This window comes from Labeo rohita, unplaced genomic scaffold, assembly GCF_022985175.1.
Source record: "Labeo rohita strain BAU-BD-2019 unplaced genomic scaffold, IGBB_LRoh.1.0 scaffold_71, whole genome shotgun sequence".
In the NCBI taxonomy this organism is placed as follows: domain Eukaryota; kingdom Metazoa; phylum Chordata; class Actinopteri; order Cypriniformes; family Cyprinidae; genus Labeo; species Labeo rohita.
In genome coordinates, this window is record NW_026129645.1 from 9524 (window position 1) to 35428 (window position 25905).

At 40.0% G+C, this 25905-nt stretch overlaps 1 protein-coding gene across 2 annotated transcripts; it reads left to right on the forward strand.

Moving 5' to 3' along the window:
- The first annotated feature begins 1897 nt into the window (after positions 1-1897).
- LOC127161661 (V-set domain-containing T-cell activation inhibitor 1-like) lies at positions 1898-9207 on the forward strand. Of its 2 annotated transcripts, XM_051104384.1 has the most exons (4): positions 1898-2022; positions 7733-7773; positions 7864-8190; positions 8337-9207. In XM_051104384.1, the coding sequence occupies exons 1-4, from the start codon at positions 2012-2014 to the stop codon at positions 8531-8533; spliced, it is 576 nt and encodes a 191-aa protein (XP_050960341.1). In that variant the 5' UTR covers positions 1898-2011; the 3' UTR covers positions 8534-9207. The 2 variants fall into 2 exon arrangements, with proteins under 2 accessions (XP_050960341.1, XP_050960342.1); XM_051104385.1 differs by lacking the exon at positions 7864-8190.
- The last annotated feature ends 16698 nt before the right edge of the window (positions 9208-25905 follow it).

Sequence of the window (25905 nt, forward strand, 5' to 3'; positions counted from 1 at the left end):
CTACACCTCATATGGTTATGGTTGCGCTTTTGTCCAAAGTGACATAAATACAAAACAATATAATACTTAAATTTAACAGGGAACAGATTGAGATGTTGGTCAGATTATAGCTAATAAGGAGAATAGCAAAAATGAACAACGTCAATTCAGTCAATAGCATAATGAAATAAACAATGAAAATGAGGGAAAACAGCAATAATAAACAATGTCAATTCAAGCAAAATATAATAACAGCATGGTAAGACTACATTAAGGAGAATATCAGTAATGAACAACGTCAAATTAATAAACAGCCAAATGAAAATAGAATAAAACTATACAAACCATAACGCATTAGAAGTGCTTAATGAACTAAGTTCATGTTGTAAGTCTTTAGACCCTCTTAAAAGACCCAATACTATCACAGGAACGGAGATATTCATTATATTACTGTTAAGCTCACTATCAATATTAAAATACGCCAAACCATGTGTCATGTATCACAGCTACATTTATGACCTTTGCAGCAAAAAAAAAAAACGCGTGAAAATCAGTTCGGTATTCCGTGAGGTATGATTAATTAAATGCGTTGACAGCTCATTACACCTGCCAAACAGATTACACCGAGTGGAGCGGGTGATCGGTCCAAGATGGCGGTCCCACATCTCGTCAGCCCCAGTAGGAAGTATCGGTCGATGCGGCGTCTACTCTCTATATATGTCTATGTTTGCGAGTACTAGGGAATAGCAATATGGCGGCGCAGTGGCTTCACTTCTATGACGTCATGAGCTATCCAGGGGCCAGTTGCATAAACTTAGCCTCTATGTTAAGACAGTGTCTTAAGAACTATTTTGACCAACTAGCAGTTAACTAAGGGGTAATCAATCATATATTTTGGATTCAACTTAGACTCATCTAAGTTTTTGTGTAACTGAATTTTACAAATTTTGACCAGTCTTATAAAAAGAAATTAGATGACTAACTTTTAAGACTAGTCTAAACCTTTTATGCAACTGGCCCCAGTTCTCTATTATAGATCAGTGGTTCCGAAGCATTGCTCGGAATGAGGCTGTCACGTGATCTTTGAAAACGAAGCTTCGTTACCTCACTGACACATTACGCCAGACTCAAATGCAAAGCGCATCGATTGCGCTGTCCCATACCCGTTATTCATTTAGTGTAGTGTTATAACTTTATCGGTCATCCTGCATTTGTATGTTTTTGTTTTTTTTTTTGTTTTTTTTACGTGGTGTATCGTTGTTAATTAAAGTACTACTATTAAAAAACAATGACGTGTGATTGAATGTCTTTTGTCTGAATGAAAATTAAAACACCTTGATAAAAGGACAAAAGTCCTTCCTCAACCACAAACATTTTTGATATATATATATATATATATATATATATATATATATATATATATATATATATATATATATATATATATATATATATATATAACACATAAAGCCTTTGTCATTGTATTGTGCAAAATACAATACATTTTGGAAACTCTATCGCTGCACACACACGCCACCTTGCTAATGACATATGCTTATAAAATTCACAAATAAACCTTACAATAACACCCCAATGAACAAAACATCTAAATGACACAATTTGTGTAAGAATTGTTATTGACCACCAGATGGCGTAGTACGCCATCTGGTGGTCAATAACAATTCTGTATCAAAAGCTTCGAAGCATCAACGCAGTTTGTTGTAAAAGCCTCACTGCTTCAAAAGCCTCGTTCGGCACATCCCTACCCACGGTTGAAATCGCATTCAATTTAGCTTTAGCTTTTCGCGTCCAGAGGTGAAGGGGTCGGTCCTTCAGATCATTGCACGGGGGGGCTTCAGGACGTCATGGGTGGGCTAAGCCCAGCCCCCCACCCCCAAGCCCCCCATTGCTTCCGCTATGTACAACCAGAATAAGCAAACAGTTTCAGTTTCTCATTGTTAGTTTTTCTGTATTTTATTATTACTTATAAAAATATTATGTAAAATATATATTGAAATTATATCGGGGCACCATGATCATCGGGTATGTTTATGGTTTCTTAATGATATTCTGTTTTCACATAACTAAGCGATATCCCACACTTTTTACTTGTGATGTGTCGCGACAGGCAATACGTGCAACAAAGTTTGTGAGGCTCGCGTGCTGTTTTGGTCCTCATTTAAACTAGCATTAACAAACTAACACTTCATTGTGAAAAGTGTTAGTTTGGCATGCATTGCCTCGTAAATGCATTAATCACAGTTTGATAAGTTAACGAGACACAGATTAATAAATAGCTGAAACTATTATTTTGATTTTGCTATTAGCATTAGTGCATTGCAGGCTATTGCCTTTTTGTTTGGCGGTGCATGTGCTGAAAAGTTTATTTGATAGTATTTAGACTGACCGAGTCTTATTGAGCATGCAGTATATTAAAGATTGTTCCATAGAGGAAGGAAGATAAAGATGTTCGCTTGTGAACAACACAATTTAAAGCAGGCCCGATTCTTCACTGCTATAAAAGGGTGGGCTGGTAGATATCCAGAGTGGGCATTTTTCTTGTGGGGGTCGAGAGATACGGGCTAGATATGTATACTTTTTATTTATATATATTGCTGTATTAAATATGCAGCTTTATTGCAGTGTTGCTGATATATGTACACTGAAAAAAGAGCAGTATCACACTATCATGGGCAGCCTAGCGAACCAAAGAACACCATGCACTTTCACAACAAAATTACAACAAATTAATTCATTATTAAATAGATCTCTGGATTATTGTTTGTAAACTGTTGATAGTTTTTAACTATTTTTTTTTATTTTTTATTTATTTATTATTATTATTGTTGTTGTTGTTGTTGTTGTTGTTGTTGTTTATACCAAACAAGGCCGTAATCAGAACATTTTGGTGACCAATTGTTTTGGGAAAAGTATAAAGTTCAGACCTATGAGATGGTATAAATAACTAAATAAAATATGAATTTAAATTGATTTAGGAAAACACATTAAAAGAAGAAGAAGAAAAGAAAAACAGAAAAGAATTTTTGTAATCAGTCTGTACTGCAAATAATATTTATAGGCCTAATATATAAAATATGCAATTATGAATTACATAAATCACCTAAATGACACCCATACTTTTAATACAAAACGAATAGTTAAATAAAAAATCGAATAGATTGCATCATTTGCATATTGTTGGTCGTTTACATAATCGTAAAACAACTGTCAAATACACGTTTACATTTAACGTTAGATACCTCGCATTCTTTCACTAAAGCGCCGAGCTGGAGTTTCTGTGAGCAGTAGGCCCGCCTTCTTTGATTTGATTGGTCATCTCAGTCATTTGTCATTTTGACATTGACGAGCGCTGTTTTTTTTTTTTTTTTTTTTTTTTTTTTAACGTCTTAAATAAAATGCCGCGGGATTTACTTTTATCCTGTGACATTTCTGAAAGAAAACCACCGGGTGAATGTAGCGCGCTTTTGCTTTTAACTAATACAATGGAAATGCTGCAATTCTCTTGTGTTATTTTAGGATTGTTGGGGCCAGCTATTGTCTCCAGCTATTCGTACACTGCTAAAACACAGTCCGCTTCATATTGGTTTTAATCACTACACAAAATAATCAACTCAATATTTACCTAATTCTGATTGGGTGAGCAAGACAGTCATTTGGGTGGGCTCAGCCCATCCCTGCCTATGTCTATAGCCGGCCCAGAGCCGTATAGAGAGAGAGTTGCGACAACGGAAGTTCAAAACGGTCGTTCGTCACGTGATTCGTGTAGACTTCAAATAGTTCCAGGAAGTTAATTGCGGGCTATTGGAATACATGGAGTTGGAGAGGCAGAACTGCGATTTTGGCTAATTAGTATACAATAAAAGAATGTATTTACATCATTTATAAAATACATCGACATGTATATGTAGTATGTGTGTGTAGTTATATCAGTGTTGTATTTAAAATATAAAATACGCTAATATTTGAGGATTAATGTGGTCAACTATTGCTACTTGCCTTGTTAACATATTTTAGGCTAAAGTAACTCTGGTTAAAGACTGCATTTGCTGTTTTGAAATGGTATTGTCTTGTTGGTATGTTGTCTTAATACCAAATAAGTGAATTATAAAATTAAATTAAGGGAAATTCATCTTGTTTAATGTTTTTGATTCTTGTTCACCCCATAATTATTAATATCTGCATATTTTCATAGTCTATTCAACTTAAAACATTGTTTTTACACATTAAATCATATATTAAGTACACTTATTTACAGCAACTGATTTATTCATTTATAATAAATGGAAAAGCATGTTGTCCTTGTAGTTTGCTGTGCTGCATGGGAATGATCCAGAGTCACTCACAGAAAGCAGAATGAATGTATGGTTTTCCTACTGACACGGAGAGGAGAAAAAGATGCATCAAGTTTTATTTTATTAACATTTATTTGTATAGCACTTTTTATTATACACAGTGTTTCAAAGCAGCTTTACAGAAAATTAATGTTTCTACATTACAAATAAGAGTTATGTTAACAGGTGTAACTGTCAAAGTAATGTTTATATGGCAGAAATGTTCTAAAATTAGGCTATACAAATCATGCAGTTAGATAACATCACGTATTCAGCAGAAACAATTAATACATTAAAGTAATGATCACATGATTTGATCATGTTGATTATAATACAAAGAAAATTTGGTAGTTTTGTGTGTTTATTCGGAGTTCGCGTCATCTTGAGTCCTCTCATAGCTTGGCGTCATTTCTTCAAAGTTGTTCTCATTACAGGGACTCTTCAGGAGAAAAACACAGGAGAAACGGTTAAGTGATGTTCTATCACATATCAGTCCTGTGGCATCGCTGCTCCTCCACACAGTGTTTCTATAGTAGATAAGAAGTACAGAAGTACAGTAAATATAAAACACAGTAATAAAGTACAGGTTTACTGTGATTACGTTTATTAAAGCTGAAGTCAAAAGTTTACATACAGCTTCCAGAATCTGCAAAATTTGAATTAATTTACCAATACACAGTATTAAGAATCAAGTGTATGTAAACTTTTGAACTGGGTCATTTTTATAAATGTAACTATTATTTTCTCTTATGGACTATATGTAAACAACATCTTTCATGTGAAATATCTTATTCAGGTCAGTACTAAATAAACAATGTTTAAACGTATTTATTTTGGTAAAAGAAATTATTTTAGTTAACATTTTGCAGTATCTGCAAGGTGCATTTAAGCTTTTGACTTCAACTGTGTACAGTAGTGATATTTAATATATTTCTGGTAATTTAGCCTAGTATGATTCTCAAATGAAAATTGCCTGCCTCTTTTTCATTCTCACTTAGGTCCATCAGCATCCTTTGCAATAAATTTAATTCTAATATTTAACTTTCCACCAGAAAAAAATCACGTTTAAAAGCCTCAATTACACAACGATGACTGAAACTGCATTAAGAGAATAAATAATACCCCATAAATCTACTAATTTACTAAGGAATAATCTAATAATAATCTGTTTTAATGCATAAGGTAATTTAATTAGCTGCTCTGATAATATATAGTTTTGTTCTATAAATGTCTTACCTTATAAAAGTCGATCACAGCGGTCTCTTCTGCGGCATCTCTATGGCGCTGATAGTATTAGCGCTAACTTCCGGGAACTATTGAGCGCCTCCACGATCCGCCATTGCTGTAAAAAACTGGTCCATTGGAGTCAATGGAGTTGTCGCAACTCTCTCTCTATACGGCTCTGAGCCGGCCCTGATTTAAAGTTACTGCTGTATTAAATTTACAGTTTCTACAGCATCTAGATACTAAATAAGTGAAAGTAAGTGTGAAAGTCAATATCAAACATGCACTCAGATCGCATTTTAAGGGCTCTATATTGAGTATTTATGCATTAAGACAGACTTTGAAAAATAAAAATATTATAAATAGGTGTAAAATGTTATCATGAAAATATTTAGTTTGTTAAAGGGTAGTTAAACCAAAAATAAAAATCCTGTCATTAATTACTCACCCTCATGTTGTTCCAAACCCGTAAGACCTCGTCTCGAAGTTCATCTTCAGAACACAAAATAAGATATTTTTGCTGAAATCTAAAGGCTTTCTGACCCTGCATAGACAGCAACGAGAGCAATCCATGAGGCTACCCTGACACGTGTGTACAATCCTCCAAGGTGCAGAGCATCCAGGTTCTACATCAAAAAGCCGGCTCTTGCATCAGCAGCATCACACATGTCATGGTACTCTTGTAAATGCACTTTGAAGACTGACAGGGAACAAAATGCATTCTTGTAGCTTCATAAAATTACAGACTATTTTACCAATGTCCTTACTACCTTTCTGGGTCAGGAACGTGTCAGTTGTGTTGCTGTCTACCCAGGGTCAAAAAGCTCTTGGATTTTATCAAAGATATCTTAATTTGTGTTCCCAAGATGAACAAAGGTCTTATGGGATTGGAATGACATGAGGGTGAGTAATTAATGACATTTTTGGGTGAAATAACCCTTTAAAAGTAAATTAGTACTTTAACATGCGAGTGCAGGTGGTGATTGCAAGTGACATTGTAATTTTGTATCTTTTTTCTTGTCTTCACCATCTGGCTACTGTTGTAAAACTGGCTTTTAGGTCATGACGAATAATGAAGATGTTATGATGTTGTTCGAAACCAATGCACATTAAGTTTGGCAGCAAACCAATGTGTGTTATTATCGGCAGTCACTTCCAATTATGCTTTTAGTGTTGCAGGAAAATTGACATCACCGTAAGTCAGAGTGCATGGCCTGATTCAAGGCTTGTCACAAATGTTTTTTTTATTTGTTTTTTTTGTCAAAAAATCCTCCTAACTGCTCCTGATTGAGACTGATCATCCCCAAACATGTTTGATTTTTACAGCTCTTAATCATGCTGTCTCTGATGTGATACTGTGAGACGCAATAGCCAATGAGATCGAGCAAATGTCCCCTTCTGGATGTTGCGTGCTTCTATAGCTGAATCTTTGCAGTCACAAACATGCACAAAAGCTACTGAAAAGGAACACTACACAAATTCTTTTATTGCTATTTTGTTTTTCACTGTACAACAGAACGCATGCCAGAGCCAGGTGACAATGTAGATTTTTCTCCACGTGTTTTTCTTCTCTAGTCACATTTGAAATCGTTCCTACAATCAACAAGTGTGTGGTCTCGTGGTCTGGCCAAATCATCTAGTTTGTGCATTTAGAGGATTATAAGGCTAAAAATCAGTTGAAACGGTCATGTCTGTGTGTTCTCCCATGGTTTTAAAATCAGTTAAGATTTGAAAATTGTTTAGTGTTTGCCAGGCCTTATCTGACACACTCAGTTCAGTTCATAGATCGCTCTCCTAATGAGCTGATGATCTGAATCAAGTGTGGTAAAGAAGGCCTGGCACACACTAGATGATTTTTCAAATCTTAACTGATTTTAAAACCATGGGAGAACACAGACATGAAGACAGTCTCAGCCAGGCTGTAGGAATGATTTCACAGTGACACGAGATCTCACAGAGAAATAGAGAAGAAGAACGCATGGAGGACAATCAATACAAGATTTTTTGGACAGAAAATCGTTTGCAACAAGCCTCAAAGTGGGCCACGACCCCCTTATCACTCGGGAGTACAAATCAGCCTTAAAATCAGCCTTAATATCTTCAAATCTTTGCAATCATCCTCAGGACCAGGATTGAAAACCACTGAGTTAAAGGAACTTGTTTTTCTGTTTCTGCAGTTGGTGCTTCATCTGCATATTTGCAGTGCTGATAAACAAAGGTAAGCCCCTAAACTAAAATTGGATGATAAGTTCATGCCACATGCATAAATGCCTGATTGTTGGTTTATAATTACAGTTTGTCTTTTCAGTGTGTCTGCAGGTCACAGTAGTGGGTTTTACTGGCGGTTCTGTTGTCCTCCCGTGTTGTTCAACTGAACATAATTTTAAACTTCAAGACATTAATGTGCTTTGGAGAGACAAACACAGTGAGAGTATTTGTAATGTAGTTAAAGGGGAAGATTCAGTAGAGCGACAGGGCCTACGGTACAAGAACAGAACAGAAACTTTTCCTGAGGAGTATTTGAGAGGAAACTTTTCCATCAAACTCAAAAATCTGACTCACACTGATGCAGGAGATTTCAATTGTTTCATCACACACTCACATGAACTTCGTACTGTACAGCTGATCATAAATGGTGTGTAAAATAGTTCATTTATGTTTAAAGCTTTAAATTAAAAACAGTCTGGATGCTGCTGTATAGAGTATAAATAAACAGATCTGTTGTCTCTATTACAGTGCAGTAATGTTTTTGTTTGTTTGTTTGTTTTACTTGTTTTGCAGAAACAGCAGGAAAAAGAAACCAATCCAGTGAACAAGAAAACCAAGGACCAGAAACACAATCAGACTGGACGATCTTGATCTGTGTTTTTACAGTATTAATTGTAATCATTGTCGTGGCCGGTATCGTGGCCAGTTTCATGTGTCTCAGGAAAAAAAGGTTTTCGGCTGACTATATAGGAGCAACAATGGCAAGCTGAACGTTTGAACAGACTCACTTTCTCTCATTTTATGACTACAGTACATTTGAAGTGGATCAAAACATTTCATCAAAGTGGTCCTAAAACCAAAACAATACCCGTTCTTGTCTTAGGACAACTTTGATAAACTTTTTTGTTTGGCTTCAAATGTTGACTACTGTATACTGCAAGGTAAATGTTACTTTTAGCAGAATTTGTACAGCTTTAATTGTTTCTTAATTAAATACTGTGTAAAATACTGTTAAGGCCTATTGCACCTTAAGTGTCAGTGGCATCTGAGCAAAGCATTTTTTTTTTCAGGCACCCATGTTAACAAATAGGAGTGTTGAGTTTAGAAGCTTGAATGCCATGTCATGATTAACCCTTTAGCGTAGTAAAATTTGCCTAAACGCAGTGTACTGCAGGCGGTACAGTGGAATGCTAGCAGGTTAATTGTATTTTCTGCTGCAACTCATGCCGCTCTCATGAGTGCAGTGGGAAACAAGTATTACTCTGTTTTGTGCTGTTATACTCTTGTTGACAGAAAACAATGAGGGTTCCCATGGGTCCTTGAAATCCTTGAAAGTTTGTGAATCTGGAAAAAAAAAATCAAGGCCCTGGAAAGTTTTTGAAAATAGACATACATAGATACTATTCTTTGAAAGTGCTTGAATTAAAAAAAAAAATCCATATTATTCCATCTGGTCCGCTAATGTGTTATTTCGCCAATGCTTCATGGCCTATGCATAATGACTTTCTTAATTTGCGTTAGTTACGCACATTTACATGTTACGTTGTGTGTTTTATGTTGCCATCATGTTAATGCGTGCGCGCAAAAATAAATAAATAAATAAATAAATAAATAAATAAATAAAATAAAATAAAATAAAATAAAATAAAATAAATAATAATAATAATAATAATAATAATAATAAAAACTACTACGATTGTACCTCAACGTTTCACAGATACACCATGAATCATTGAAAAGTCTTACAAGGTAACATGATGTACTGTAACCGAAATGTGTCCCCACATTAAGTCCTTAAATTTGAAGGTATTGGACCTGGAAAAGTCCTTGAAAGGTCCTTAAATATGAAGTTACCATGGTGTGGGAACCAGGCCAGGCTCCACTATAGCCTAACAGCCAATCACAAAATTGGAGCGATATTCAGTTGTGCTAGATTTTAATTTTTCCTTTTTTTCTTACCGCTTGCACCCCGACCATTTTAATATTGTTTACACTTTTCGCGCTATCAATATGCAGAGTATTGAAATCGCTTTTGCGCTGCTTACTTTCACTTTTCGTTTCGTGATTAACGCGCACTCTGTGTAAAGGATGTTCGTCATTGACCACGGCAGAGTAAATATTACATGAATGGTTAAACGAGTGCAGAAGTGTTATTTTAAGGGTTTAAAGTAACATTATGTTGTTTAACATTATGTATCCTGGAAACGAGCTGGCAGCAAAAATCACACAGAACAGAAAGAAATGTTATCATTTCATATTGAGTAAACGATTAAACAATTTAATAATGCAATTGAAAACATAAGGCCTATGATACGATAACTAAAAACAACAATAATGAAAATAATACTGCGATTTTAATATTCATAAGGATTATGTGATGAAGACGAGCCCACCAGCTCGCCTTCGGGGGGGAAACGTCCGTGTAGGATGTATAAAAAAATGATGGCTCACTCGCAAAGCACTTTCGTGCGAGGTGAAATTTATTTACAGTGCCAGAAAGTTCATCCACAGTGAAGAATATATACAAGTGCACACAAAAATGACAAAAATCCAAAGTACCAAAGAAACAACAAAAAGGAAAAATAAACCAGAATATAATCCAACAATGCAACAAACAGGTATCCACAGTATACGATGGGAGTTTTTGGGTTTGCTCGAGGTACCGCAGTAGCACTCTTGCGTCGACTTGGTAAACAAGTAAAGTCTTTGGGTTTGGCCCCGGCTTATATAGGCCAAACCCCGCCCCTTTTTGGACCATATCCTTCACAGGTAAGTATAACATTTAATACACACACAAATACCACATTTACTTGACATCTTATTATAATTAATCAATAATAACTCATTTCAGCTCCCTATATAATAATAAAACACGCAATCCATTAACACATAATACTTTTAACACATAATTTCCATACGTAAATTCACACAAAAACACCCATTCAAACTACGCAATGGTTTCGCCAGCTTCCGGTTGCGCTGCGCCGGCGCGACCAAGCCCGTGATGTCATAATCGGCTGCCGCTCGTTCGTTCGGTTTGGTCGGCGCGATGTTTCCCGCCGGAAGACTGACTGCGCCACGCAGACAAACATCACAGAGACGAAACAACACAAGTGCAGTGCATGTGTATGAGATGACTGGGAAATGCATATGGACAGGGGAGAGTGCTGAAATGGGAGAATGTCCATGTGCTATCAGGATTGCGTGTGCACCCGCTACTCTGATAGCGGCAACAGCAGGGAGGAACGGTGCGTAGAATGAATGAGGTAAGTAAGCGGGTGTGTATGTATGTGTGTGTGTGTGTGTGTGTGTGTGTGTGTGTGCGCCAGCACTGCTTCCCCAGCGGCGGCAGCTAATGTGACTTTATCACATCACCTTCCCCCTCTCCAAGCCGCGTACTGGCCGGAAACCTGAACAGGTAGTCGGCTACCACATTGAGTCTGCCAGGTCGATGTCGTATTTTGAAGCGGTACGGCTGCAGGGCGAGGTACCATCGTGTGACTCTGGCATTGTGGTCCTTCATTGACTGGATCCAGGTTAAGGCCCGGTGGTCCGTTTCCAGGTCGAACTCTCGACCGAGGAGGTAATATCGCAGACTGTCCAGGGACCACTTGATGGCGAGACCTTCCTTCTCGATCGCAGAATATCTTGTCTCCCTGGGCAGTAGCTTGCGGCTGAGGTAAACGACTGGCCTCTCTTCTCCTGTGCTTCCCTGGGCAAGGACCGCCCCAATCCCTGTTGCGGACGCATCCACTTGTACCAGGAACCTTTGCGAGAAGTCTGGACTCTGTAGGACCGGGCTGGAGCACATCTTATCTTTCAGGGCATTGAAAGCCGTCTCACAGTCATCAGTCCAGGGAACAGGGTTAGTCACCGTCTTGGACAGCAGGTTGGTCAGAGGAGCCGCTATGGAGGCAAAGTTTGGTACGAATCTTCTGTACCAGCCCACCAGTCCCAAGAATGACCTCACCTCCTTCTTGGTCTTTGGTTGTGGGCTCCTTCGAATTGCCTCCACCTTGTCCATCTGTGGTCTCAGCTGTCCGTTGCCCAGGTGATACCCTAGGTAGTTTGCTTCTTGCCTTGCCCACTCACATTTTGCCACGTTTAAAGTCAATCCTGCTTCCTGTATTCTTTTTAGTGTTTGTTGGAGATGTTGGAGATGCTCTGCCCAAGAATTGCTGTGGATTACCACGTCATCCAGGTACGCCGCAGACCAGTCTTCACAGCCTTGGAGGACTCTGTCCATCAACCTTTGGAATGTGGCTGGTGCCCCGTGAAGGCCAAAAGGAAGAACTGTGAATTGGAATAGTCCTACTGGTGTTCGGAATGCGGTGTAGGGTCTGGATTCAGGGTTGAGGGGTACCTGCCAGTACCCCTTACACAGGTCTAGTGTTGTGATGTAGCAAGCTTTTCCAATCTTCTCCAGCAGATCATCCACTCTTGGCATGAGGTATGCATCAAACTTAGATTGGGCGTTGAGCTTACGGAAGTCGATGCAGACACGCAGGGATCCGTCTTTCTTGGGTACAATCACCATTGGGCTGCTCCACTTGCTTGTTGAGGGCTCGATCACTCCTAGCTCTTTCATCATCTTGATCTCCTCCTTCAAGGGTTCCACCAGCCTCTCAGGCACCCGGTAAGGATGTTGGCGTGATGGTGATGGATCGGAAAGGTGGATGGTGTGTTGGGCCAGCTCAGTCCATCCAGGCCTCTAAAAGAAAAAAAAAGCAGGAAACTCGTTCAGGAGGTGCTGCAGCTCTTCCCTCTTGGAGTCTTCTAGGTGAGTTAGACTCACCACAGACGGCTGTCTTTTTGCATCCTCTGATTCCTCTTCCACCTCCACCTTCCTCACCAGAAGTGATGTTTCTGGTTCCTTACCGGGTGGCACCTTCCACTCCTTTAACAGGTTCACATGGTAGGTCTGCCTGGTCTTGCCCTTGTCCGGATGATGCACTTCATACATTACTGGCCCCATCTTGCGGACCACGGTGTATGGCCCTTGCCATTTAGCCAGTAGCTTGCTTGTTGATGTTGGTAACAGGAGTAATACTTTCTGCCCAGGTTGAAACTGCCGTAGCCTGGCGTGTTGATCATACCACCTTTTCTGTGCTTGCTGTTTTTCTTGTAGGTTCTCTTTGGCTTGTTCTCTGTACCGCTCCAGACGATCTCGCATCTCTAGCACGTACTGCACGATGCCTTTCTCCTCCATCTTGGATGCAGGTTTCTCCTCCCAGCTTCTCTTCAGCAGGTCTAGAGGTCCTTGTACCTGCCATCCATAGAGGAGCTCAAATGGTGAGAATCCCGTTGAAGCTTGGGGTACCTCTCGGTAAGCGAAGAGAACAAACGGTAGCCACTTGTCCCAGTCTCGTCCCGTGTCTGCAATGAACTTCCGCAGCATGTTCTTGAGAGATTGATTAAATCTCTCCACCAGACCGTCCATCTGTGGATGGTAGGGAGTCATTCGGATGGCTGTGATGCCCAACTGCTTGTTCAGCTGCCCCATTAGCCGCGACGTTAAGTTCGTTCCCTGGTCTGTGAGTATCTCCTCAGGTATGCCGACTCTGGAGAAGAGTTGAACCAGGGCATGGATGATCTTGGGTGTTGTGATAGAACGGAGTGGGAAGGCCTCAGGATACCTTGTGGCGTAGTCGCTGACTACCAGGATGTAGCGATGTCCAGCACTGCTCTTTTCCAACGGTCCCACAATGTCCATGGCGATTCGCCTAAAAGGAGCAGAGATAACAGGAAGAGGTTGCAGGGGTGCTCTGCCCCACTGGGACACAGCACTTGTCTTTTGGCAGATGGCACATGTGTTACAGTGTGTTTGTACGTCAGCATAGAGTGTGGGCCAATAAAATCGTGAGCTAATGCGTGAATATGTTTTCTGTTGGCCCAGGTGGCCAGCCCATGGAACAGTGTGTGCAAGGTGCAGAACAAGAGGACGACAACAAGACGGTACAATTAAACGCATAACATCATTGGTTTGCACATACAACACACCATTCATCATGACATATTCTTCATTGCACAGATTTGATGTTTTTTCACACTCAGCTTTGACAAACAAGGGCTTTAAAGTATCATCTTCCCTTTGAAGCTGTGCTATGTTCCCTGGGACCTTCCAGCCATTAACTTCAAGACCCTCCACTGAGGCCTCAGAAGCTGGGGTACCCAGGTACTTCTCAAGCCGCCGTTGGCGACGTGACTTTTTAGGGCCCTTAGTCCCGCCCTGCAGCAGACTACTGTCTAAGTCTGGCAGAGGCTGTAGACCTGCCCTGGCTTGAGCTCTAGTAAGAGCAGGACATGAAACATCAACAGTGGCAGTGGCAAGAGAATGTTTAGAGTCCTTGATGGTGGGTTGCAAGAGTTCATAAAGCACTGGCAAGTCTCTTCCTAGAATCATATCAGCTGGTAAACTGTCAACTACAGCAACATTAAGCAAGTACATTTGTTTCTGTACCTCCACCATTACCTCAGCTCGGGGATACTGCTTTATGTCCCCATGCACACATTGAACAGAGGTAGCATTCACATAATTGACATTATTTACGAAGCATGATTTCACCATTGATAAAGAGCTTCCAGTGTCTAAGAGTGCTTTCAGTTCATGTCCATTAACAGTCACATCATATACATTCTGACTCTCCCCCACAGAGTCAAAATCACAGTCCCCTTCTCTAGGCACATAACAAAACCCAGTAAGTTTCGCTTTGCGGGCGGGACACACAGCTGCTTTGTGGCCCGGCTGCTGGCAATAAAAGCAAAGCAAGTCTTTGATCGTTGACTTTGTACCTTGTGCATTGTCAGACAGTTCAACACGACCCCTTTCAGACCCAGAGTTATGAGAAACGCCACGTACAGTACCTTTAGGTTGTTGAGTACGAGGACCGCTACGATGAGCATTCAGGTACTGCTGAGCCAACTTTGCCGCTGCTAGTCCTGACCTCGGCTCGTGCTCTCTCACCCAGGTGCGTGCGTCGTAGGGTAGCACCCGAAGAAGCTGTTCCAGGATGATGGCCTCGCCGATCTCCTCTTTAGAGTGTTCCTCCGGTCGCACCCATCGCTTGTACAGATTCTTTAAACGGTTGTAAGTCTCTGTTGGCGATTCTCCAGCTGGGACTGTAGTTGATCGGAAGCGCTGACGGTAGGTCTCTGGAGAGATGTTGAACTTCTCCAGCAGCGCTTCCTTCAGATCAGTGTAGACCTCAGCCCGCTCCTCGTCCATTGCCAGGTACGCCTCCAATGCTTGCCCTGTCAGCAACGGAACCAGACGATAACTCCACTCCTCCTCAGGCCACCTCCAGGTCCTGGCCAGACGTTTGAACCGCCGAAGATAATTCTCGATATCTTCCCCCTGCTGGAAGCTCGGCATCTTCGGATCAGCCCAATGCGTTGGCTCTCTCGGCGCTGTGACGTTTGGGGAGTCTTGGATGTAGGCGGGTCTTTGTCTTGTGGATACCTTTGGCGCTGGCGTCGGCAGCTCCAATTGTACGCTCTCCGCGTCGAGCGAGGTCTCAGCAGGATGAATCGACTGCACGATGGACTCACGAAGACCTCGGAGCTCCTGCAGATATTGCTCCTCTCTCTGCTCTTGATTGTTGAGAAATCTGCGCATCAGGGAAATAATTCCCTCGCCAGCTGTAGCGTCAGGAGTGACAGACTTGGTCGATGGTGGACTGGACTTTTGGGAGACTCTGGGAAAATTTGTAGCTCCCTCCTCATCCTCCGTAGTCTCGACAGAATTCCAGGCCGCCTCCTCCTCAGACGCCTTCACTTGGGATCGTAAACCCGTCCTGGGTTTTCTACCTTTCGGCGCTGTCTTGCGAGTAGCCATCCCACCGCTGCCACCAAATGTGATGAAGACGAGCCCACCAGCTCGCCTTCGGGGGTGGAAACGTGAGTCCGTGTAGGATGTATAAAAAAATGATGGCTCACTCGCAAAGCACTTTCGTACGAGGTGAAATTTATTTACAGTGCCAGAAAGTTCATCCACAGTGAAGAATATATACAAGTGCACACAAAAATGACAAAAATCCAAAGTACCAAAGAAACAACAAAAAGGAAAAATAAACCAGAAAATAATCCAACAATGCAACAAACAGGTATCCACAGTATACGATGGGGGTTTTTGGGTTTGCTCGAGGCACCGCAGTAGCACTCTTGCGTTGACTTGGTAAACAAGTAAAGTCTTTGGGATTGGCCCCAGCTTATATAGGCCAAACCCCGCCCCTTTTTGGACCATACCCTTCACAGGTAAGTATAACATTTAATACACACACAAATACCACATTTACTTGACATCTTATTATAATTAATCAATAATAACTCATTTCAGCTCCCCATATAATAATAAAACACGCAATCCATTAACACATAATACTTTTAACACATAATTTCCATACGTAAATTCACACAAAAACACCCATTCAAACTACGCAATGGTTTCGCCAGCTTCCGGTTGCGCTGCGCTGGCGCGACCAAGCCCGTGATGTCATAATCGGCTGCCGCTCGTTCGTTCGGTTTGGTCGGCGTGATGTTTCCCGCCGGAAGACTGACTACGCCACACAGACAAACATCACAGGGACGAAACAACACAAGTGCAGTGCATGTGTATGAGATGACTGGGAAATGCATATGGACAGGGGAGAGTGCTGAAATGGGAGAATGTCCATGTGCTATCAGGATTGCGTGTGCACCCGCTACTCTGATAGCGGCAACAGCAGGGAGGAACGGTGCGGAGAATGAATGAGGTAAGTAAGCGGGTGTGCATGTATGTGTGTGTGTGTGTGTGTGTGTGTGTGCGCCGGCACTGCTTCCCCAGCGGCGGCAGCTAATGTGACTTTATCACAGATTAGTTTTTAGGTGTTGTCAATACGTCAGTATTGTATGTTTAAATGCTGAAAATACGTAAGTATTTGTATGTTTAGATGCTGTACAGTAAATACCTCAATATATTGTACGTTTTAGTGTATGGAAAAACGTAAGTAAATGTACGTTTTATAGAACCAATTTTTACGTAAAATACATACGAATTATCACGAGAACACGTTGGTACATCAGATGCTTTTAGTTTAGAATTGTATATGTTTTCCAACTGAACTAAATGTAAATGCTATAAAAATGCTAAACGTCAGTGAAGGCGGTGCAGCGGTGGTCAAGTAATGTAATCAGTGTATGACCATACACCATGTAACACCAACTACCCCAGGTGAAAAAAATGTGCAGTTCCATGATGTATAGTGCTCTATTTTCACACACTAATTTTGTACTTGATATATTAAAAATGTATTCTTTAGTAAGATAATCTTAAGAACATCTATAGTGTACTCAGATGTGCTATTTTGAGACACTATGAATAGGTCCTATAAACTAAAATGTGCTTTTAAAACACTATCTCTGTATTAAAATAATGTATGTAGTTACCTCTACACCCCCCAGGCCCACCTTATCACTTGGACCCACCCTTCATCTCATTTCTGGAGCCGGGCCTGGTGGGAACCCTGAAACAATGTGCACTGCTTGTTTTTATTGCATAACAATAAGATTTAGAAATACTATACAAGAAAAAGTTTTATTGCTCTCAGTCCTGTCAATAAGTAGCTGCCTTAACAATTATGAACCACAAGTGTACTTTCTTCATGTTTTGTTTGCCAGAATAAATGTAATTTGTATTCTCTATCTATTTAATGTTGCACACACACACACACACACACACACCGTGAACACACACCCAGAGCAGTGGGCAGCCATATTGCTATCGCTGCAGCACCCAGGGGGCAGTTGGGGGTTTGGTGCCTTGCTTAAGGGACTCACCTTAGTCATGGTACTGAGGGTGGAGGGAGCACTGATTATTCATTCCCCCCACCTTCAATCCCTGCCGGACCTGGGACTCAAACCCGGTTACAAGGCCAACTCCCTAACCATTAGGCTACGGCTGCCTCTTAACATCATCTTACAGTTGTTCACATTTGCTAAAACACTAAACCCCAGTTGAAAAAAGGTTGAAAATTTGGATTTGTGTTTAAGGTTTTGAGAAAATGAGTGATGGTTTAAAAAAATGTGTTTTAGCATTTCAGAAAAACTGTAAAAGTGTGAACATACAAGCAAGGCATCACTGAAGTATGCTGAAGCTTTCGCATAATTTATAGAAATCAGTGCAATAGTCAGGAACATTGCACTGAAGCCAGTAATGTGAAATACCCGTAAAGTTGGCATGAAACAGAAGTTGTGATATTCTTTTCTTCGCTATTGTGACATATATCCAAGTGAAATGGCTTCTCGAAGAAGAAAAAAAAAGGAATTGATTGTATGCTTGTGGATGGTTGTCATGTGAGTGACAGGTTATCTTGGCCTTGTGTTGGCAAACAGTAAACAAGATGAAGAAATGTTGGGAAAGATACACTCATCAGCCACAGCACTGAAACCATTGACAGGTGAAGTGAATAACATTGATTATATCATTACAATGACAGGGCAGCACAGTGGCTCAGTGATAGCACTGTCACCTTTCTGTGTTTGTCTCTTCTAACGGCCGTTAGAAGCTCCGGTTCCCACAGAAACCTGAGTGAATGCGCTTATGACTGTGCATGCGCATTGGCTGGTCTTGCTTGAAAAATAAGCCTTTTAAATGCTATTTGAAGGACCAAGGTTCTGCTGGACCAGGCACCGCAGGCTTCTTCCTGATCTGCGGAGAAGAAAGAGGAATGGTTCAAATCTCACTGGAGCTAGACCAGCCCCCAAGCTACCTCATTTTTGCCTCCAAGCACCCCGTTCGGTTCCGCGTGCCAATGGCAATGTGTTTCTGATAAACACAGTTGTGAACCCCGGGTCCCTTCAAACAGTGCCCACACAACCATTCGCTGTTATAGTGGAAAAAATAAAACAAAAAATCTCAAAATAAAAAAATCCTCAAAAAGAGAACAAATTTGCTCTTCCACCTATTACGAACAGCGAGCTCACGCAGGGCGGTCAGCCGTTTGAGACAATCCATCCCCTTGCCTTATGGGCAACCTGCTGGCAAAAGGAGCCATAGAAACAGTCCTCCCAGCTCAGAGCGAGTCAGGCTTTTGCAGCCACTACTTCCTCGTCCCCAAAAAGGATGGAGGTCTAAGACCCATCCTCGATCTAAGACGCCTGAATCACACCCTCATGAGATGGCCATTCAGAATGCTTACGCTGAAGCAGATCCTCTCGCAAGTTCGCCCAGGGGACTCGTTCTGTTTGCTGGATCTACAAGATGCTTACTTTCACATCCAGATTGCCCCCCACCACAGGCGATTCTTGAGATTCACCTTCAAGGGAGTGGCATATCAGTACACAGTCCTTCCTTTTGGACTATCCCTCACTCCCCGCACGTGCACATTGTCTGCAGAAGGGAGGTGGTCTCGACAGATGCTTCCAACTCAGGCTGGGGAGCACTGTGCGACGGCAAGCCTGCTTTCGGCCACTGGTCAGAGAGAGAAAGTCGCCTTCACATCAGCTGCCTGGAAATGTTGGCAGTATGTTTAGAAAGTATCCTTTTTGCCAGACCTGAGGGAGCACCACGTCTTAGTCTGATTTGGACAGCATGACGGTAGTGTCCTACATAAATAACCAGAGCGGTCTTGAAGCACCTCTTTGTTCTGGTAGAGCGCCTCTTGGAATGGGCTCAGCTCAATTTGCGTTCGCTAAGAGTGACACATGTGCCAGGCACCCCCAGATGGTTCAAGATCTTTGGCAAGGCAGAGGTCGACCTCTTCGCCCCAGAAGACAACTCTCATTGCCCAACCTATTTCTCGAAGAACAAGGATGTGTTAACCCATGAGTGGAACCAACCTCCTCCTTTACACTTTTCCCATGGTCGCCCTGATCCCACAGGTCATCAGGCGAGTCAGGGATCAGAAACACAAGGTGCTGTTAGTGGCCCCCTTCTGGAGGTACCAATACTGGTTTGCAGAGCTATCTCAGCTGCTCTCAGCAGCACCGTGGCCCATTCTGTTAGACGAACAGAACAGGGCTCTACACCTGTGGCCTCTTGATGGGAGTCTGCAAACCTCCCTGAGAACATTCTAAATACAATCTCCCAGGCTAGAATTCCATCTACAAGATGTCTCTATACCGTTAAATGGTCTGTCTTTCTAGCCTGGTGTGCAGCCTGCAGTGCAGACCCAATTTCCTGTGACATATCTCTGATATTGTCCTTCCTGCAGGAGTTGCCGCTCTCCTTCCACACTCAAGGTCTATGTAGCGGCCGTAGCGTCAGTAGGCAAGAACAACCTGGTTGTTCGTTTTTTGAAGGGGTCTAGGAGGATCAATCCACCTTACATCGAGTGCTTTGCTTCATTTAGACAATCGAAGCAGCTGTTTGTATGCTTGGGTGGCCGTACCAACGGGCTTCCTTTGGAAGAAGAGGCTATCCAATTGGCTATTATGCTGGCATACTCATTCTTGGGCCTGCAATGCCCCCTGGGAGTAAAGGCCCACTCGACTACAGGCGTCACCTCGTCCTGGGCCTGGTCTAGCGGTGTGTCCATTGCAGAAATTTGTGCGGTGGCTGGCTGGGCCTTGCAGTCTACATTTGCCAGATTTTATAGTCTGGATATCCTGGCCTTACAGGCCTGGGTCTTCTCTGCTTAAGTTAGACTTATTCTTACAAATTCAGTAATTCCTGTACATTCTTGGACCTCAGCATGAGTTCCGAGGCTGTACCATTTCCTTGGGATGATTGCTTAGGTGACTGACCTCAATGAGTTTGCCCCTGCTGTATCCGCAGGACACCTGCATTATTATGGTCCTTGTGGCCCCTCTGGTGCTAGGGCTACGAAGGTTTAGTCGTCCCTCTAGTGTAGGCACGGCGGTATTGTACTGGTTCCCCATAGCGTCTTAAGCAGACTCAGTTACTAACATGACCTTGGTTCCCTGAGATATGGGAACGAGTACTGCGTTGCCGGCCGTGCCATTTAAGCCGCACGATTCAGTCGTCGCTTCAGATGAAGTAACCTGAAGACCCTACGGCAAAATGGCCACTTATATAGCCAGATACACTGCCCCCTTTGACGGATTCTGGCGGGCTTCGTCGCCATAGCTCCGCCGCCAAGCCATTGGTTTGTCTTATAACACTGCACGAACCAATGGACGTGCATTTACACTGCATTATACAAAAAAGGCTTCAGTCTCGAAGAAAAATGAGTTTTTCCCATAGCGTCTTAAGCAGAAGCAGCACTCGTTCCAGTATCTCAAACTGAGTATGTTTAGTTCTTCTGTTCAGTAAAAGCACACACACCGGAGAGCTGCATTATGATAGAAACTAAAGTTGTACTTTTAATTAAAGTGATGCTGTTTAATACTGTGAAGCTGCTTGATTTAAAGTCATCTGTTCTATCAAGTATATACAGTAAATACAAGCTATGGTAAATAAACATGGCATGACTTGACTGGATTGCTGAACTGCAAAGAGCTTGTGCACTCACTGCTGTAATTTTTGTTGTACTGTTTATTCTGTTATTAATTTTAATCAAGTCAATTTTTCATTAAATTACATTATATAACTGCATTACATTATAGTTTATATTTATAGTCCTTGTGTTTTCTTTGTATATATCATTGTTTGATGTAGCCTACTGTTACTGGTTACTGTTGGTTACTGTTGGTGCCTCACCTGTTATGGTAGTTAAAGGAGCTGAACCTTGTTAACCAGCCATAAATTTATAAGTAAGAAACTGTTATCTTTTCTTCCCTGTGTTGGTCTATCTATTATCTATATGTTTGTCTGGCAGCAAATTACAGTACAATGTCACTGGCATACAGACAAGAAGACTATTTTACAGCACAAAAGGGAAAAAGTTACAAAATGTACAAAATTAGAAAGGTAGTAACTATTAGTTGAATAGGGTAACTAGTTATTAATGTTATTAATTGGAAGAACACATGACACAAAGAAACAAACATGAAAAAAGCCATGTGCTGACAACAGACATTATAATGCAAGAGTACATGGCCAGTGAACACAATCACAAACCAGGCACTCAACAACAACAAAAAAAAAAGAAAATACATGAGACTAGACAAGACCACATGGAGGAAACAAACCCCCAGACCATGTGCTCACAATGAACAAAACCAAAATTCATACACTCAAAACAGAACAGAGCACATGAGCAAATGAAATTAGGACAAATAATTCCTGCTCTCAATAAAAGACAAAACATGACACATGAGACAGCAGCCTCCTAACACTCACAGCACACCACATGATTGTGGATTCCTGTCCCAAACTAAGAACAAGACCAGCCTAGGTGACAGGACATGACATTAGACAGAACTGTACATGTAGAGCTGTACAGGGCATTACATTACAGCAAAAGCACATAGTTGCAAATATGTTCCAAAGCACTGGAAATTTGTTAAAAAGGATATGAAATTGCTTTTAGGATCTGTGTGACTATATGATGAAAATTGATGCAATATATGAAAACTGAGCGAATAGTTTTGAAAGCAAGTAGTTTTGAAAATACAAAAACTGACAAAAATTTGATCAAATATGATGATGGTGATAAGGAATTAAGTGTTGTGGCAAATTTGACTTTGACTTTGACTTGATGTGGGAAGTTTTTTTTTGTTTTTGTCTTCCTGTCCTTGGTTCAGAGATGCAGTAGATTCATCATTGTGTGGAGGAAAGCAGATTTCTGAGTGAAGTGTTTTAATCACGACAACAACATGAAGATCATTCAGCTTCAGCTCTGTGAGTTTATTACATGATATCAATATATTTACATTCTGTATAAAAATATTAAAATTCTAAATAAATTGATGTAATTTGTCACAGGGGTTTAACATGGGGAATTTAATTTATTTTTATCTTACAGATGTATTAATCTGTAGTCAAGTTGCAGTTGCAGATCTACCTACTGCTCTGGGATCAAATGTGAGCATAAACTGTGATCTTGATGAAGATGAGGTTTATTGGATTTTACTAAAAACACCAGATCCTCCAACAGTGATTCTGCGATCATTCTCAACACCAATATCACATTTTTTTTTTAATAAAACATTGACAAATAAATATTCAGTGCAGTTTAAACATCATCTGGTTATAAATAATGTGACTGCTGATGAATTAGGAGTTTATTACTGTATGAACACACGCACACCTCCAAAACTCAGCAACAGCACCAGACTATACTTTAATGGTAAGTCAATGGTAATTTGTTCCTTCAGTCATCAAGACATGTTACTGATCATTGCTTACATACTAATCATTAACTACTTTTTTTTTTTAAATAAGTATATTCATAAATTACATTTATTAACAATATTTGTAGTGCTATAAATCTGTAGCCATTGTACTAACAGTAACATTTTTACAGTAACAGACTGTGGACACTTTTATTACAGAATCAACTCAACTAACTGAGTGTCACAATCATACAGCAAAGATTATTGATCAGAATAGTACGGAGGTGAATTGTACTGATCAGAATCAAACACAGTTGAAAAGTATTATCATCACATCTGCTCTGATGAATGGACTTCTAGTTATTGTGGTGATCGGTAAGTTATTTCCAGCCATCTTTAAAAATATTTATATAATGATTTTCCCCATAGGCAGATGAACTTATTTAAATATGTAAATATTCTTCATGAAGGCTTTTGCCTGTGTCATTATTACTGTGCTATTTATGTGATACATATAAATATAATATTGAATCTAAAACACTGTTCTATATTTTAGGACTAGTAAAGGTTTTTGTTGTTGGAAACAGAAGGTCTGCAGAACAATCACAACAACTTAACACTGATCTACAGCAGATGCAAGTTACAGAACAGCATGAGGACCGATTACATGTAAGAATATGTAAAACCATCATTATAATTAAAATTAATTTCTGTCTTAATAATTATTGAGGATTCTCGCTGACCTGTACAATATCTTACAGGTCATATCATTTTGGTTCATGTTTGTCTGAAATATAATATTGTTCTTTCAGTATGCTGAGGTGAATTTTTCCAAGCTGCGTAGAAATATTCGGTCGAGCCAAATCAACAGCACCTATGCAGCACTAAACCTGCCGAAGTCATGAACACATGAGTATGACTGATTTTATACTTATTTTCTGTACTTTTTCTTGATGTTCAGCTCTGAAACTCTGAGAAAAGTTCAGAAAAAAATACTGTAAATAATGTAAAATAAGTTAAAAATCGACTACATATTCATATTTTATTCTGCTTTCTAAAGACTGGTTGGAAGTCCTGAGATCACAATTATTTGATTAAACCGACGGCTAGGTTTATATTTGTCTTTGTGTATATCTGAAAGTACTCTAATAATGTGTAGAAAATATCACAGGAAAATATTTACTTTCTATTAAGTAGACACTTCTTTTTTTAATTGTGTAATTATTGTATGAATGTTTTATACATGAAAATATGTATCTGCCTTTGTATTTTAGTGGGTCTCGCAAGAGGTCGGTGGCATCAAAAACTCTGACAACCCCTGCTTCAAATGAAATGAGTGTGAACGTTTATATTTACTATAGTTGGTCTAGTTCTCTTTGAAATAGTTGTCTTAAGCTGTATCTGGTGGAAACTTTTGTGAGTGGTTGTAGATGCAAATATAAGTGTGAGAGTGAATGGAGAGTGTGCACAATATTCTATTTTAATATTTTTATGAAAACCTTCTGGTTGAGTTTTCAGTGCTGTTGGACTGAGAATATGTTCATTTTTTATAAGATAAGACTGCTTTTGTCAAAATTGTTTAATTAATACATGTATAAATGAATCTGTATTTTAAAAAGGAAACAGTTAAATGATGATAAAATGGTATGTTATTTTGAAATGTTGTGGCTTGTCAACCTACTTGCTCAAACTCAGCTCTCAGGGCTTTTTTTTTTTTTTTTTTTTTTTTTTTTTTTTTTTTTGCCTTTGTGTTTTAATAAAATGCAAGATGTAAGTGTGACTAGTCTGTCTGCTTGTTATTCTTTTTAAATGTGTTTTATTTTGAGAAAACATCTGTGAGTATATTTTGTTATTTGATTCAGAAATGTTTTTTTTTTTTTTTTTTGGAACAATGTGATCCTTTTACTTTAAATGTACTTATTTTGTACTTTTATATTGATATGACTGCATTTAGTGCTGCGTCTAAATTGATTTTACCATTAGTTTCACAATAAATAAATAGTATATAATTATAAAATAGCCATATTTGAAACATATGCGACAACTTGGCCCTGACCTGACATTTATAAGAAACACCCTTGATAACACGGTTCAGCCTTATAGTTAAAATCTATGCTCTTCATTATGCTAAATATATTTCTTTGTGTATGCTTTTGAGTATGTCATTCTTAATATTCTACAACAAAGTTGTTTAGCTGGTTATACATACTATGCAATTTGTTAAGTAAAAAATATAACACTATGCAGTGTTATTTTTCATAACTAAACTTATGTGAAGTGCTAAACCAAAACCAGTGTTCCACTGGCTTCGGCACTTGACAACCAATAACTCTCACCTTCGTCTAGAGTGGAGGTTTAGCTGTGAAACGGGTGCAGTGTTTTTCCAGCACCTTTATGTTAATGAAGTTTGCACAGTTGTCTTAACCTCAAGTGGAAAGTATGTCGGCTTTGTTTGTTTACTAGACCCACACAATGCCCATTAGCACGTGCAAAGTGTTAACATGTAAAACCACGTTCACAACAGTTATGCTGAAGTTATTGATGTGATTGTTTAACAAACTGATACAGACATGTCATTTCACACAAATATAGGGTTAATCTTGACATTAAACAAATGATTCATATTAAATAAAAATTATATTTTAGAAATACTATACTAGAAATGCTAAAAGCAAAGCCTTTTGGGGAAACGCAAGTGAACCCAATATATGCTATTGAAGGCTTTTTGCTGAAAACACAAACAAATAGGGCAATAAGAACAGTGAAATCCCAGTGCTGCTAACCAGTCCAATTTTAAGACCAGAACTAAAGATTAAACCTTCTATAGAAGCACAGTATATTCAAATCTGTCATGATAGATTGGATAAATAATTTCTGTCTGATCATATCTGCCCAGTTCCAGTGAGACTTTCATTTCTCTTCACGCTGAGGTTGAGAGATCATTGCAGAAACCTTTTTCATCTCGCGTTCATCATGCAAATTACAGGAT